Source organism: Sodiomyces alcalophilus (assembly GCF_042370955.1).
Source record: "Sodiomyces alcalophilus JCM 7366 unplaced genomic scaffold ACRALscaffold_5, whole genome shotgun sequence".
Lineage (NCBI taxonomy): Eukaryota > Fungi > Ascomycota > Sordariomycetes > Glomerellales > Plectosphaerellaceae > Sodiomyces > Sodiomyces alcalophilus.
Window position 1 is genome coordinate 894,090 of NW_027263536.1, and position 13,986 is coordinate 908,075.

Consider the following 13,986-nt stretch of genomic DNA (forward strand, 5'->3'; position numbering starts at 1 on the left):
GAACATCGACACAGCCTTGCGCTAGTGCCAAGCCCACACATTACTATGACGACCAATGAGCACATCTCATCCAATCGATAAGGAACTGATAAAGAAAACCAAGGCGCTTTTACTTTTATGCGATCTCCGAAGTCTTGCCGACTCGATGCCACAGGGGTTTCCATATTCGCATGTACAAGCAGGGCAAGGCAATCCGGCCTCGTCACTTTCCTTCCCCCTCCCTCCCCAAATTTCGTCAGAGCTCGCCCACAATCCTGAAAGCTTCTCCGCCGATAAATCCGATCCATCGAGAACGCTAGCGCTTTCAACTCTCTTTTACCGAAAGCGAAAGAAGTCGTCTTCTCATGTAGAGGCGCAGAAGCAACAAACTCTTTAGTTTGTAAGTTGGTTTCGCTGGATCCCTTGCGCTCGGTTTTGCGAGACGAAGCCAACGCTTCCCCCGGGGGCGCGATCGCCGGGATCGCATCCTGGCTTTCGCGAAAACAATCCCTGTCGCTACTAGGACGGGATCAGATTTCTGACATGCTCCTTGTTGGCATAGGCGTTCGAGCTACCCGAGAATGAGCGCAGAGAACATGGACGACGCAGACGTGTTCGAGCGCGAGGCTGACAATCGTCGCCGCCTAGTCCAAGCCGCTGAGGAACTCGAAAGGAGAGAACGAGACCAAGAAGAAAGGCGTCAACGGGAAGGGTTTCAGTCCGGTCCTCCTCCACATCACAGCAACGCCGGCTCGATACCCATCCATCAGCCTGTCGCGTCGAGACTTCCCGGGGCCATCCACACCATCCATAGTCCAGGTGGTTTGCTCGCGAACCACGGCTCCTCCGGTCCTCCGATGCCTCTTGGCGCGCCTTCAGGACCCGCGGCCAACTTCGGGGGGCCGCTTCAGCCCAACCCTAACCGCCCTCCCCAACACGGCGAGCCGAACAACCCGTCCCAACACCAGATGTTCGCCCCGATCCCCCACGCCACGAACCCTCCGAACAATACTACGGTCCAGCCAGGTGGCCCCCCGCCAGGCTTTGGGGCCCTGCTTCAACAGAGAGAACCTCATCAGGCACTACAGCAGGGGCACTTTCCTGGCGGCGCTGGGCCGGGCGGCAATGGTGGCGCCGGTGCCAGCAACGGCGGAGGGCCGCAGGGCGGCCAACCTCCCAATCAAATGCACAATAATCAAGGCCAAGGCCCTGGAGGTCTGGCCCAGGGGCAACAGCCGATACTGAATGTGAGTGCAGTGTTTCTCCATGTTCCTGATTACGACCATGACAACCTGCATCCATCGGCCTCGATTCTGGCGAAAAACGAATACAGACACCGTTTTGCGATAAGCCCATTCGGTAACTGACCCATGTAATTGCAGGATGCCCTTACGTATCTTGATCAAGTTAAGGTCCAGTTTCACGATCAGGCCGATGTCTACAACAGGTTTCTAGACATTATGAAAGATTTTAAAAGCCAAGCGTAAGCCCTGGTATCGCGTCACGTCACAACCGTCCCAGCTGACTTTGTTGCAGCATCGACACTCCAGGGGTGATCAACCGAGTATCGGAGCTTTTTGCCGGCCACCCCAACTTAATACAGGGCTTCAACACTTTTCTGCCCCCGGGTTATCGGATTGAGTGCGGTACAGGAAGTGACCCGAATACGATTCGGGTCACGACGCCGATGGGAACTACCGTCCAGTCCATTGCAGGCAGGGGAAATCCTGCCGATGGGCCGCACCCTCATCCCGGACCTGGGCAACCTCTTTTCGCTCAACGCGGTGGCAACTGGCCGCAGCAACCACCCCAACACGGCGTTGAAAGCCCCGAGGCCACCTTTAGCACACCGGTGCAGAACAGCGGAGTGTTCAACAACCACGCCCAGGCGCTCGGTGCGCCTTTCGACAACCATGGCCCAGGACATCCACCGCGCATGGTAAATCAGCCACCCGTTGGGGCCCCCGGTCCGGCCGCGCAACCTCCCCGTACCACACACACACCAACCCCCGGTGCCGGGCCTGGGATGAACGGCAACAACGCGCAGCAGGGAGGGGCCCTCGAGCGCCGTGGGCCTGTTGAGTTTAACCACGCTATAAGCTACGTGAACAAGATCAAGGTCAGTTGTCGCTCCATCAGTTACCTTTTCACTCTTGCCTTTTGCACATTTCAGCGGTTTCAAGCTTCCTGAATGCCACGATTCCAAAATACACCCAAAAACCACCACCTTGAGCCTTTCGTACTAAAGGGCTAACCACCCGTAGAACCGATTTCAGGACAAACCTGAAATCTATAAGCAATTCCTGGAGATATTGCAGACGTATCAGCGGGAGCAAAAGCCAATCCAGGAGGTCTACGCCCAAGTCACCACCCTCTTCCATAGCGCACCAGATCTGTTGGAAGATTTCAAGCAATTTCTCCCCGAGTCCGCTGGTCAAGCTAAAGGCACCCCGGTTCGACCCAACGACGAACCTCCTACTGCAGCAGCCATGAACCTGACTCCCCAGCCGGCTATCCGGGATGGCCACAAGATGCCGCCTCTTGGCAGCTTCGCCCCGCCCGCGAGCGCCAGCAAGGACAACAGCAAGAAGAGGGGCCGGGCCGATAAGCAGACGCCCGCTCCTGTGCCCGCTCTCGCCGAATCTTCCGCTGCTGCGAATAGCCGCGTCGTCCCAGGGCCTCCAGTAACCGCCGCCACCAACAAGCGAGCCAAGCTCGCCCACAAGCCTCTCGCCGCCGATGCGCCGACCATAGAGCCGTCCTTGACCCCCATCCTACCCGAGCCCATGGGGCCTCTGACTGTGACCACTACTCACCAGGAGGAGATTGCCTTTTTCGAGCGTGTCAAGAAGTTCCTTGGCAACAAGACGTCGTTCAACGAATTCCTCAAGATTTGCAACCTCTTCAGCCAGAACATCATCGACCGCCAGACTGTGTATCAGAAGGGCGCTGTTTTTCTGGCGGCAAACGCCGAGCTCCTGAACTTCTGGCGGATGTTCCTGGGCGTGGACCACACAACGGAAGTAGTCGACAACCGGCCGGCACCACCCAGTGGCAAGGTCTCTCTGAGTAACTGTCGCGGCTACGGCCCTAGCTACAGGCTCCTTCCTAAGCGTGTAAGTAAACCAGAAGCTTGGTGCTGCCCTGGAGTGTCATGTTGACTTTGTCTCAGGAGCGTCTTAAGCCCTGCAGCGGCCGCGACGAGCTGTGCAATTCGGTACTGAACGACGATTGGGCGTCCCATCCGACTTGGGCGTCCGAAGACTCCGGTTTCGTCGCGCACCGCAAGAACATCTTCGAGGAAGGCCTACACCGGATTGAAGAGGAACGCCACGACTACGACTACAATATTGAGGCGAACATCAAGTGCATCCAGCTCCTTGAACCTGTTGCCCAGCAGATTAGTGTCATGACTCCGGCTGAACGTGAGGCATTCGAGATGCCAAGTGCCCTTCGTGGTTCCTCCGTCCCCATTCTGAAGCGAGTCTGCAAGAAGATCTACGGTGTTGAGAAGGGTCCGGAGGTCGTGAACGACTTGTTCGCCTTTCCACTCAACGTCGTGCCGGTTGTTCTGGCAAGAATGAAACAGAAGGACGAGGAATGGCGCTTCTCTCAGGTTGGTTCCGACACCTTAACTGTTCCTTTTGCATGCATGTTGCTAATGTCTCACAGCGTGAATGGGAGAAAGTGTGGCACACCCAGACCGAGCACATGCACCTCAAGAGTCTCGATCACATGGGTATCCAGGTGAAGCAGAATGACAAGCGGACTCTTTCGGCGAAACATCTGGTGGACGCCATCAAGACGAAGCACGAGGAGCAAAGGCGGCAGCGCAGCATCACCGGAAAGGCACCCCGTCATCAGTTCGTCTGGAATTTCGATGACAAGAAGGTCCTTGTCGAACTTTTGCGCTTCATGATGCTGTACACGGTCAATAGCGGCCAGCACAGCATTCCCGAAAAAGAGCGCATCGCCGATTTCTTCGAGACTTTCATTCCTGCGTACTTTGACATTCCAGAAGAAGAGTATGACGGCCAGCTTCCCAAAGTCCAGGACTCGGATGAGGATGAGGCGGAGGAGGCGGTGCCTGCCGAGCTTACCAACGGTCGGACTCGCCGCAATGGCAAGAAGGGCGATCTCCTCCGCGGCGTTCTTGACCCGGGCCGCAACAGCGCCAAGCCTCGCAGCCAGAAAGACGACAGTGCGGCCTCTGGTAGCAAGGAGACGACGCCCGATGTTAGCTCTGCTAACGAAGAGGAGATGCCCGACGCCCCGGGCGAGAACCGTGGTCCCGCCGCATCCCATGAGCGCTGGCTCTCGACGGTTCCCCAACCCGTGGTCACGACGGGTGACGAGTCGGTCCTCGGAGCCGACGGCGAACTGAGGGCCGACGGGTCTTTTGCGCGGCCTTGGTACAACTTCTTCTGCAACCAAACCATCTACGTCTTCTTCAGTGTCTTCCAAAGTCTGTATAAGAGACTCAAAGACGTCAAGGAGAGCTCCGAAGATGTCGCCGCCGAGGTCGCCCGTCTGAGCCGTCCCCGGGCCGCCCGAGACATTGGGTTGACGGAGAACCCGATGAACTACTTCACGCCTGAGGATGATGCGTCCACGTACTGGTCCAAGGCCGTGGAGCTGATCGAGGAATACATCACTGGAGAAATCGACGAGGTTCGGTATCAGGACGTCCTGCGCCACTACTACTTGCGGAACGGCTGGAAGCTCTACACCATTCAGGACCTGCTTAGGATACTGTGCCGACTGGCGTTGACTTGCAGCTCGGCTGACTCCAAGGAGAAGAGTTCGGATCTCATCCAGCACTACTTGAACAATCGGGAGAACGAGACGAACTGGCACACGGAGCTTGCGGCTAGAAAGTTTGCCGAGAAGTGCGTAAAGGACGGTGAGATGTTCGTCATCAGCTGGGTAAGTTCATTCCGATTTCCAGATGTGTTTCTGCCCGCATGTATAACTGACGTGCGCTTGACCTTCAGTACCCCGGTTCGTCCGAGGCGCGCGTCCGTTGGCTCCAGCGGGAGGAGACGACGTTTTACATGGACGAGCTGAAGCAGAAGGAGCGATGGCAATATTACATCTCCTCGTACATGTCGGTCGAGCCGACCGAAGGCGTTCCCCGATCGCGGCTCCAAAAGACGGTGCTGGCACGGAACCTCCCTGCCGGCGAAGACAAGTCGGACGAGAGCCATATTCCAAAACCGCTTGCGTTTGTGGAGGGTTTGGCGCATAAGATCTGCCTAAACTCGCTCAAGATGGTATATAAGGAAGGCACGTCGGAGTGTTTCGTCTACGACCAGTCGCCCAACGACGACGAAGCGCGGGCTCGGCGCGCTCTGGTCATCAAGGCGCATCAAAACAGGCGCAAGCAATGGATGCGGGAGAAGTACGTCCTCAACAGCAAATGGATGAAGGATATGAACCGCGCCGACGTGGAGAAGATCAACGACCAATGGGTTCGTTGGATCGAGGATGGTGTTCCGCCGCCGGCTCGCGATGATGACGCTATGGATACCACGTAATGAGCAGCCAAGATCGAGGCACGCAGTCTCGTTCGGTTGCCCATGGGACAGCAGCGATAACTGTCAATCACAGCCTATTCGACTGGGCACAGGGGAAGAGAAGGGAAATGAAGTGGGTTGCCTGGGAATGGAGGTAAACGCGCAGTAAGGCGAGGGTTTTCAATGCCATGACCTTATTCGAAGCCCCTATATCCATGTTCGGCGTTCCATCACTGGATACGGGGATGCCTTGCAGGTCATGTCATGGCATACCTGGCAGTGGGCAACGGCGTGTATAAGGCTGTGCTTAGCTTTGATTTTGGGTTTATTGGGAAGATGTGCTTTGGTTGAAGCTTCGCGTGTTGTTCCCCCTTCTGGCGGGAATCATTCTTGTACCTACTTACTTCACTCCGCATTGTTTTCTTTTTCTAAAGCTACCTCATGGGAGGTAAACCGGTCTTCACGGCGTTTTCCCCTAGCCATCGTCTGGACTACCGTTCAGGAGCTAGGCGGCATGGCACAGAAGACAGGGCCGTCATGAACCCTGAGATGGCACGATTCTGAGGAGTTGAGAGGCGTTTGTGTATAATAATACTTGGGGCTTGCTACGTTGTTTCTTTGCGTGAACAGTGGATATGGCGTGTCTAGTGAATGCAGTGTATAGTACGTGTTCGGTAGGCATCTTGACCATACTCTCTCTGTTCGATACACTAAAAGGGCATGTGTCTATTAAAAGGGATCGCAGCAGTCTACTGCTGCGTGATCTCTAAATTAGAACGACGTTTCGGGGCAGTCATCTTCATGCGCCATATCATCGTTGCATCATTTACATCCATCCCCCTTGGGGCCCATGTACTGGACCAAATTACTGGGAATACCACGAGCTGGACGACATGACGAGGTCGGTCATGTTACCGTTCCTTCGACATGCTTTAACCAAGCAGGTGCTGGTGGAGCTCGAATCATTGCAGGTTCTCGATGACGAGGGCCGAGGCACCGCCGCCACCGTTGCAAATGCCGGCGACACCAATCTTGCCCTTCTTCTCGCGGAGGACGGTGGTCAAGGTGGTGGCGATGCGAGCGCCGGAGCAGCCGAGAGGGTGGCCAATGGCGACGGAGCCACCAAAGACGTTGACCTTGGCCGGGTCGAGGCCGAGGATCTTGATGTTGGCGAGGGCGACGACGGAGAAGGCCTCGTTGATCTCGTAGTAGTCGACGTCGTCGGCGGACAGGCCGGCGTGGGCGATGGCCTTGGGGATGGCGAGGGCCGGGGCGATGGTGAAGCGCTGGGGCTCGCGGGCGGCGTCGGCCCAGCCGCGGATCTTGGCCAGAGGGGTGACGCCGAGTTCCTTGACCTTGGCCTCGGACATGAGGACGAGGGCGGCGGCGCCGTCGTTGATCGGGGCGGCGTTGGGGGCGGTGATGGTGCCGCCGTTGGGGACGAAGGCGGGGCGCATGGCGCGGAGCTTGTCGGCGTTGAGGTTCTTCACCTCGTCGTCGCGGTCGACGGTGACGGCGGGCTTGCCGCGGCCGCCGGGGACCTCGATGGGGGCAATCTCGGCGGCGAAGACGCCGGCCTCGGTGGCGGCCTGGGCGCGCTGGTAGGTGCTGATGGCGTAGTCGTCCTGCTGCTCGCGGGTGATGCCGTGTTCCTGGGCGCAGAGCTCGCCCTGCAGGCCCATGTGCTCCTTCTTGCCGTAGGCGTCGGTGAGGCCGTCCTTGAGGACGCCGTCGACGAGGGTCTGGTCGCCGTACTTGGCACCGTTGCGGAGGACGGGGAGGTAGTGCGGGGTGTTGGACATGGACTCGGTACCGCCGGCGACGACGATGGAGGCGTTGCCGGTCATGATGGTCTGGGCGCCGAGGATGATGGCCTTGAGGCCCGAGGCACAGACCTTGTTGACGGTGGTGGCGACGACGCCCTCGGAGAGACCAGCGCCTAGGGCACACTGGCGAGCGGGAGCCTGTCCAAGACTTGTAGGGGTCAGCTTTGGGCGTCACTGGCTGAGGACGGGGTTCTTGAATTCGGGGGGGGGATGGGCAGCGTACTTGGCAGAGAGAACATTTCCGAAGAAAACCTCCTCGACGTTTTCGGCCTTGATCTGGGGGACACGTTGAACGGCAGCTGCAGATGGTGGTGAGCTCTGGTTTCGTTTGGGCTGGAGAGAAGCCGAGAGTGAGATTAGGGAAGGGCATCACTGTTGTGTACCTTTGATGGCATGGGCACCGAGCTGGGTGGCAGTCTGGCTGGAAAGAGAGCTATTGACGAGGACCTGTTAGCAGAGTCGTCCAAGGCAATAACGATGCGAGGGAGAAGCAGAGGGAGAAGCAGAGGGAGAAGCAGAGGGAGAAGCAGAGGGAGAAGCAGAGGGAGAAGCAGAGGGAGAAGCAGAGGGAGAAGCAGAGGGAGGAGAAGAAGAAAGAAGACGAAGAGAGGATACACACCCTAGAAACGAGCCCACCGGGGTTCTCGCAGCCGAGACGATATAAACAGAGGGAAGGTTGGCCATCTTGAAGGAATATGTGGGGGAATTAAGAGCTAACAAAGGATCGGAAAAGGGTATGTCTCGAGTAAAATGTCGCCTGAATCACCGACACCGCCAGTTTTTGTTGTTGAGCTCTTGTGCAAGTTCTTTTGTTGTGAGCATTCCGCCTTTCGGAGGGGAAAAGGGACGTGGGGTCGAGTACATGTACCTACCGGTACTCCCCCTGAACCCGTTCCCGCGGGCGAGCCACCGGCGTGGCGTTAGTGTGGCGATCCATCTTCTCCGGTCAAAAAGATGAAAGCCACTCCAAGGTGGTCCAAGCGTTGCAACCGGAACATCTCACCAATCAGTACCGAATGTACTTTTCAGCCTTGGACCCACACAGCAATCCAAGGCCTTGAGCTGCGACAGCCTCGCGTCCCATGCAGAAGAACTTTGTTGCGAATCTGCGTCGACATCATAGGTTCACCAGGCCGTTTCGCGACGACAAGCTTAGAAGGTCATCCACGCATAACGTGGTCTAGTCGAGAATTACCAGTCGCAGCTCTCCCAAGTCAATATGGATGACCTATACGATGAGTATGCGAATGGGTTCCAGTCTCTGGTCATGGTAGCCTGTCCGCCCTCTAACATGTGCTCTCCAGGTTCGGTAATTTCATCGGCGAGGAGGCCGGCTCCGAGGAAGCCTCCGAGAGGGGAATCGATGCGGCAGACTATGTATACGGGGATGAGGCGAGCGAAGCGCCCGGCGTCACTGGCCAGGAACTCATGGAGGTAGACGGTATGTGTCGCCAGAGACGGCCCAACTCGAGAAGAACTCCAAGCTTTTGAAGCTTTGGTCTGACATTTAATCTTCCTTCCAGATGAAGCCCCTTCAAATGCGATCATCCTCCACGAGGACAAGCAATACTATCCCACGGCGCAGCAAGTATACGGAGAAGAGGTGGAAGTGTTGGTTCAAGAGGAGGACGAGCAGCTGCTCACCGAGCCCATTATCGCCCCGATCGAACAGAAGAAGTTCAATATCGAAGAAGCCGATCTACCTCCTGTCTTCTTCGAGCGCAGCTTTTTGACAGATTTGATGAATTTCCCCGAACAAACCCGCAACATCGCCCTGGCTGGCCACCTGCACCATGGCAAAACAGCCTTCATGGATATGCTCGTCTTCGAAACACACGACTTCTCGGAAAGGTTAGAGCGGAGGACAGGGAAGAAGAAAGAGGAGCAACTGCGGTACACAGATATCCAAATCACCGAGCGCGACCGGGGCCTGTCCACCAAGGCGGCGCCCATGAGTCTGGTCCTGCAGAGCACCAAGGGCAAGTCGCATCTCCTCAACATCATCGACACGCCCGGCCACGTCAATTTCGTGGATGAAGTGGCGGCCAGTCTCAGGCTAGTCGACGGCATCTGCCTGGTCGTCGACGTTGTGGAGGGCGTTCAGGTCAACACGGAGCAAATCATCCGGCACGCCGTGCTCGAAGACATTCCCATGACCCTGATCGTCAACAAGATGGACCGGTTGATTCTCGAACTGAAACTGCCGCCCAAGGATGCGTATTTCAAGCTCAAGCATGTGATTGAGGAAGTCAACACGGTCATCGAGAACACCATCCCTGGCAAGGGGGAGTCCAGACGTCTGAGTCCCGAAAAGGGCAACGTCCTCTTCGCCTGCACCAGCAAGGGGTGGTGCTTCACTCTGCAGTCCTTCGCCGGCATGTACGCCAACACCTATGGGAACATCAATGCCGAAGACTTTGCGAGGAGGCTATGGGGGGATGTCTATTTCAACCCCAGGAAGCGAACCTTCAGCAGGAAGCCGGTGGACGAAGGCGCCAATCGATCCTTTGTTCACTTCGTTCTGGAGCCCATTTACAAGATCTTTACGCATGCCATCAGCGACAGCCCCGAGGATCTGAAAAAGGTTTTGGCCACGCTCGGCATTTCACTCAAACCGTCGCAGTACAAGTCGGACGCCCACGTCCTACTGAAGCTCGTTTGTGAGCAGTTCTTTGGTCCGTCCACAGGTTTCGTCGACATGGTCATACAACACATCCCCTCGCCGAACGAAGGAGCAGAGAAATGGATTCAGAAGTACTACACAGGGCCGCTCGACACCAAGGTGGCCGAGAGCATGAAGTCCTGCGACCAAGACGGGCCCCTGGTGGTCCACATTACGAAACTCTTCAACACGACCGACGCCAAGAGCTTCAACTCGTTCGGTCGCGTTCTCAGCGGCACCGCACGCCCGGGCATGCAGGTCCGCGTGCTCGGCGAGGGCTATTCGCTGGACGACGAGGAAGACATGGTCACGGCAACCATCCAAGACGTCTACATTGCCGAAACGAGGTACAACATCCCGACCGACGGCGTGCCGGCCGGCAATTGGGTCCTCCTCGGCGGAGTGGATAACTCCATAGTCAAGACGGCGACGATTGTGGCGCCCAAGCTGGACGACGACGAGGACGCCTACATCTTCAAGCCCATCGCGCACTTCACCGAGCCCGTCCTCAAGGTGGCCGTCGAGCCCGTCAACCCGTCCGAGCTGCCCAAGATGCTCGACGGCCTGCGCAAGATCCAGAAGAGCTACCCGCTCATCGTCACCAAGGTGGAAGAGTCGGGCGAGCACGTCATCCTGGGCACGGGCGAGCTGTACATGGACTGCGTGCTGCACGACCTGAGGCGGCTCTACGCCGACATGGAGATCAGGGTCTCCGACCCGGTCACCAGGTTCTGTGAGACGGTGGTGGAGCAGTCGGCGACCAAGTGCTACGCCATCACGCCCAACAAGAAGAACCGCATCACAATGATTGCCGAGCAGCTCGACAAGGGCATCTCGGAGGACATTGAGTCGGGGAAGGTCCGGATTCGTGATCCCATCCGTAAGACGGCCAATTATTTCGAAGAGAACTATGGGTGGGACAAGCTGGCCGCCAGGAGCATATGGGCATTTGGTCCTGATGAGACGGGTCCCAACATTTTGCAGGACGACACTCTACCGTCCGAGGTTCGCTCCCCTTTCTTTTTTCTCTTTTTCTTTTCTTGTTTCCCTCTTCTCCTGGCTCCCTCATACTATGCGCAGCTCGCTCACAACGCAGCAGGTCGACAAGAAACTCTTGGCAAGCGTCAAGGAGACAATCCGCCAAGGGTTCAGCTGGGCCACCAGGGAAGGCCCTCTCTGTGAAGAACGTAAGTACCCCCAGTCCACGAGATGACCCAGTTCGTCCAAGTCAGCAGACTCGACCCCCATCGTGTGTCACGATCAGGGCTAACTTGTTCTGCCTAGCCATCCGAAATACAAAGTTCAGAGTCACAGACGTGACACTAGCATCCGAGGCCATCTTCCGCGGCGGTGGCCAGATCATCCCCACCTCGCGACGCGCGTGTTACTCCTCGTTCCTGATGGCGTCCCCGCGCCTAATGGAACCGCAGTATTCCATCTCAGTGACCGGTCCCGAGGACTCGGCTACCGAGGTATACACAGCGCTGGCCCGCCGCCGCGGGCACGTGTTGTCCGACGGGCCCATCCCCGGCACGCCGCTGTACAGGGTGAACGGGCTCCTCCCCGTCATCGACTCGTTCGGGTTCGAGACGGCCCTCCGGATCCAGACGCAAGGGTCCGCCATGGTGAGTCTCGTGTTCGACAGCTGGAGCATCGTGCCCGGCGACCCGCTCGACAAGAACGTCGTGCTCCGCCCGCTCCAGCCCGCCAACGCCCAGGCCACGGCGCGCGACTTTGTCCTCAAGACGCGGAGGAGGAAGGGGCTCAGCGAGGACGTCAGCATCGCCACCTTTTTGGAGCCGGAGTTCTACCAGACTCTCAAGGAGAATGGGACCCTTGGCGACTAGTTTCGGGCAGAAATAAAAGGGGTTGGCAATGTGTTGGTTTCGACGAGCGGAAGAGGAAGAAATCGTGACATGTACTCCTACTCGGTGTGAACGCCTGATCACTTGATCGGCAATCGTCATGTACGGATGATGGTACTGGAAGAAGTCTTGATTTCCGCACATTGTGTGCCAGGGCGGGTTATCAAGTCGTTTGGGGGACAGAACGTCTGTTCTTGATTTTAGTATTGAACCACTAGAAAAGCACCGGGGAAGTGGACAGCCGGAAGACATCCTTTGGGGCGTAGGTACGGGGTTTTTAGGAGCACCTGGCAAGTAAGACGAGCGGAATGTATATCTAGATAATTTCAAGGCCGCCAAAGAAGTCCGGCGTGAAATTTGCGGGAAATGATGGGTGTCAAGAGATCATGGAGCAGGCTGGTTCGTCATCCGTCGTATCGTGTGTCGTGAGATGAGTGTCCTCGAGGATACGGTCCATACCACACGAATCTTTATTTCCTTGTGGTAGCTAAGAGTGAACCCAAGCTGGTTTGTTCCTATCAAGCAGACTACGTAGTTCGACGTACGGTATAGGTATGGAGTACGGCGTCTTCCTCCTCTGCAACGGCCATAGATCCGTCCCCAGTATTCCCTGCGCTGTCATACCTTGGGAGTATCCTCAGAGTATAACTACCCGAGTTGTGAACCTGTCATGTTCCATTATCCCCGGATGGCGCACGCCCCAGGAATCCTTCGGCGATAGCGGAGAAAATGGTAAGCGTCGGTCGTAGTTCGGTGGCGCAGAACGGCGGGGCTTGCGACGGCAAATGCGACGTCTGACATGGATGTTGTGAAACAAACCGGTGTAAAAATAGCAGTGGCTTTAGACGGCTGCCTTCATCTTTGTCGTCCATGTTCCACTGTATCGAATTCGCCTCCAGGTGCAGGGGTAACTTGTGTCGAATACGGCTTTACTGTCGATATCGCCAGAGGTCCATCGTTACATAGAGCAAGAAGGATAAGGATGGCTGGGCATGAGTTGACACCGAGCGAGATACTACCTCAAGTAGACAGCGTCATGTCCACAGCTGGAGTTCTCCCGAACGACCAAATTAGGCAGTTGGCAAACCATGGCCTCTGGCTAGCCAAGGTCTGCATCGATCGCGGATAGCCGATGTGCAGAACAAATGACGGGTACTGCAATCTTCCCAGTTCCGTTGTATGCTGCAAGAACAAATCGCCGCCACCAAGCTTGGTTGTTATGATCGAGGGCTTGTCGTTTAGCTAGGACAGGAGGCATCTGGGTCACCCATCCCATCACGGACTGGATCGTGTTGTTCAATCTGCCACCTGAAAAATCGGCGTCGTGACAGCGCACGAAGAGACTTCGGAAAGCGACTAGAACGCGGCGCAAGAATCCAGTCAAAAGACAATCAGACGCAAGTTTCGAGCATCTTGTCCAAGACGCCCCTCAGGGTCTCATTCTCCATGGCCGCGGCGACGCGTTCTTTGTCCGCGAGCTGCTTATTGACCTGGTCGTCTTGGGCGTGGGCATTCTCCTTCATCCGCACGTCGACGCGGTAGTTGGGCGGCAAGGCTTGCTCTAGGCGGACCCGGATGCCCAGGCCGATGACGGTGGCAAGAGAGCAGTGGGTGATGGTTGGTGTCACCTCAACCCGGACTGTCACCAGCGTATCCGGCTCCAGCGGCGTGGATGGCGGGGGGTTGATGTAGATGTGCGGCAGGTTGACGACTGCTAGTTGGCCCAAGGAGAGCGGGTGTTCTGGATCCGAGATGGTCGATATCAAATCTGCCGAAATGTGAGTCAACTGTCCGTCGGGGAGGGGTTTCCAGCCAGCCCATTCTTTGTGCCGCTGCAATTGCACATCTGATAAGGAACCAACTGATGGACTGCGGCTTACCATAGATTTCTTGCTCATCGATGGGTTCTCGCGTCAGATCGCCTGCGCCATCCAAGGGATCGTCGAACCAGGCCACGTCGTCAGTGCCGTAAAGCGGAGAGATATAATCGGGCCTGGCCAGTATGATGTGATCGTATTGATGTTCTACGCCTTTTCTTCCCGTGCTCTTCTTCTTATTTTGCCTTGTCGGAAGGTCGGCAAGGCTGAGGACGGTTGGGTTCGCGTTTTCGACTGTTCCGTCCATGGCTGCCGCTGTAT

The 13,986-nt window shown here is 56.8% G+C and overlaps 5 protein-coding genes across 5 annotated transcripts; 2 read left to right on the top strand and 3 right to left on the bottom strand.

The window, feature by feature from the left end:
- Positions 1–575: 575 nt before the first annotated feature.
- Positions 576–5,516, top strand: ACRALDRAFT_2042819 (uncharacterized protein; the record flags this gene model as incomplete). Its single annotated transcript, XM_071021288.1, has 7 exons — positions 576–1,226; positions 1,362–1,462; positions 1,516–2,098; positions 2,244–3,095; positions 3,152–3,595; positions 3,652–4,905; positions 4,974–5,516. 7 exons carry the CDS (start codon positions 576–578, stop codon positions 5,514–5,516), a joined length of 4,428 nt encoding a protein of 1,475 aa, XP_070874024.1.
- Positions 5,517–5,725: 209 nt separating this feature from the next.
- On the bottom strand, positions 5,726–6,405 carry ACRALDRAFT_2020351 (uncharacterized protein; the record flags this gene model as incomplete). Its single annotated transcript, XM_071020009.1, has 7 exons — positions 5,726–5,744; positions 5,769–5,891; positions 5,934–5,986; positions 6,017–6,055; positions 6,124–6,205; positions 6,249–6,335; positions 6,377–6,405. 7 exons carry the CDS (start codon positions 6,403–6,405, stop codon positions 5,726–5,728), a joined length of 432 nt encoding a protein of 143 aa, XP_070874025.1.
- Positions 6,406–6,457: 52 nt separating this feature from the next.
- On the bottom strand, positions 6,458–8,005 carry ACRALDRAFT_1071595 (uncharacterized protein; the record flags this gene model as incomplete). Its single annotated transcript, XM_071017878.1, has 4 exons — positions 6,458–7,469; positions 7,545–7,620; positions 7,705–7,754; positions 7,941–8,005. 4 exons carry the CDS (start codon positions 8,003–8,005, stop codon positions 6,458–6,460), a joined length of 1,203 nt encoding a protein of 400 aa, XP_070874026.1.
- Positions 8,006–8,540: 535 nt separating this feature from the next.
- Positions 8,541–11,830, top strand: ACRALDRAFT_2028222 (uncharacterized protein; the record flags this gene model as incomplete). Its single annotated transcript, XM_071020520.1, has 5 exons — positions 8,541–8,560; positions 8,626–8,762; positions 8,845–10,988; positions 11,083–11,170; positions 11,268–11,830. 5 exons carry the CDS (start codon positions 8,541–8,543, stop codon positions 11,828–11,830), a joined length of 2,952 nt encoding a protein of 983 aa, XP_070874027.1.
- Positions 11,831–13,239: 1,409 nt separating this feature from the next.
- ACRALDRAFT_1071597 (uncharacterized protein) lies at positions 13,240–13,972 on the bottom strand (the record flags this gene model as incomplete). Its single annotated transcript, XM_071017879.1, has 2 exons — positions 13,240–13,616; positions 13,729–13,972. 2 exons carry the CDS (start codon positions 13,970–13,972, stop codon positions 13,240–13,242), a joined length of 621 nt encoding a protein of 206 aa, XP_070874028.1.
- Positions 13,973–13,986: the final 14 nt, after the last annotated feature.